We start from the raw sequence: 1,611 nt of genomic DNA on the forward strand, positions 1-1,611 counted from the left end.
GGGAAGTCCCAAGGCTTTTATTTCAAGCAAGTCCAGCTTTTGAGCACCATGCTCTCAGTTGTAAAAGGAAGTAAAAACATAGCTCCAAACTCACTGGCCCAGGCCACTCCACTTCCCTCAACTCCTCCTCAGCAACGGCCTGGCGTCTTGGCTCGGAGTGAGGGACAGACCTGGGGGTGGCATCTGTCCTCGCTGCAGGGAGTGCCCTGCTCCCTGCCAGGAGCGCGTTCTGGAGGCGGCTGGGCGTGTCTGCCTAGGCTTTTTCTAAAGTGTCCCTAATGCCACACGCGGCAGGACCGGCCTCTTCAGGGGGGGCTGTCACTAACCAGACGTGTCTCCTGCAGCACAAATGGGAGTCGGCGAGGGCAAGTCCATCGGCCAATGGTACGGGCCCAACACGGTCGCCCAGGTTCTCAAGTACGTACCAAGCCCCATCTCTCTCGCTCCTTTGGGGACCTTGGTGTGCATGGGCGTACGTGGGGGTTCGGACTCTCCTGCGGCTTGTTGCTAAAGGACAGAAGGGGTCTCTCACTTTTTTTCGGGGCCTTCAGGAAGGTCCTCAGAGGTGACCATCCACATGGTCTCGTGAATCAGAATTTAGTTTTCTGATAGAGTGACTGCCTCCGTGCGAATTGCGCCCGCTGGCTCTGGCCTTTGTTCTCTGTCGCTGGGCCTACCTGTTATGGCCCCCCACAGGTCTGAGGGTCTGGGGGGTTAGAGCTGGTTGGCAACGACAGAGGTTTGGTGGGGGAAGCGGCCTCCGTGCACGTGCCGTGGGCCCCCCCCACCCCCAGACCCATTTCCCTTTCCTCGAAAGCTCTGTCTCCAGCCACGCTGCCCCTCCCTCTCCTGGCTCGTGCGTCTGCCCACCTGCTCCCTGTCCCCGCAGGGGTGTCCCACAGGCACCTGCCCTCGGTCTTCCTGAAACTGCCCTTCTTATTCCATGTCCCCAACCAGCCCTCGTGACGGATGGCTGCCGTGGCCACCCAGTTGCTTGTCAGGACCCTCGGGGCACTTCCTTCCCTTACATGTCCCACTTCCAGCCAATCCCCAGGCCTGCCCACTGTCCTTGGTCTCCTCCTGTGGCCCGGCGATGGCAGTTCCCGCCACATGCCCTTTGGGGTCCTCGGCCCAGCTCTGTGCACCTCGGCAGCCGCGTGCCTGGTGGGCCCACGTGGCCTGTGGTGCGCTGCCTGTCCTGCGTCATCGCTGACCCTCCTGCCCGCTGCCGCTCTGGGGCAGCCCCGTCGAAGTCACCAGCCACCCTGCTGCCAGGTCCAGGCCTGGTTTCCTGCCCGACTCAGCCATTCGGGTGCTCACTGTCTGGAAACCCCAGGCCACGCTCTCTGGTCCCTCGTCCCTCTGGCCACCTCGGTCTCCACTTCTGCCCTGACCCCAACATGGCTCGGGCCTCTGTCCACGCATGACACTGTTCTCCACGTGCGCACAGCCCCAAGAGTCACCTCTCCGGTGCTGATTTGTCCCCATACTCAAGGCTCACATCCAGATGCTTGCTTAGCAGCGTGTCCAAGTGGCTCGTCATCCTAACGGCCAGGACCCAAGGTGGCCCCTTCCCCTGCCCAGCCTGCTGCGCCCGCAGTGAGGGCAGCA

The 1,611-nt window shown here is 62.3% G+C and overlaps 1 protein-coding gene across 4 annotated transcripts in view; it reads left to right on the forward strand.

The window, feature by feature from the left end:
• The window catches only part of ATG4B (autophagy related 4B cysteine peptidase), a 22,844-nt gene that overhangs the window by 10,393 nt on the left and 10,840 nt on the right, over positions 1 to 1,611 (forward strand). The window contains exon 6 of one of the 4 annotated variants that reach the window (XM_023521093.1): positions 345 to 417. The exons of the other annotated variants lie outside the window; for them this stretch is intronic. Within the exon in view, the coding sequence (XP_023376861.1) occupies positions 345 to 417 (73 nt within the window). The remainder of the gene's footprint in view (positions 1 to 344; positions 418 to 1,611) is intronic. 4 annotated transcript variants of the gene reach the window in all.

Source organism: Pteropus vampyrus, unplaced genomic scaffold, assembly GCF_000151845.1.
Source record: "Pteropus vampyrus isolate Shadow unplaced genomic scaffold, Pvam_2.0 Scaffold291, whole genome shotgun sequence".
NCBI lineage: Eukaryota > Metazoa > Chordata > Mammalia > Chiroptera > Pteropodidae > Pteropus > Pteropus vampyrus.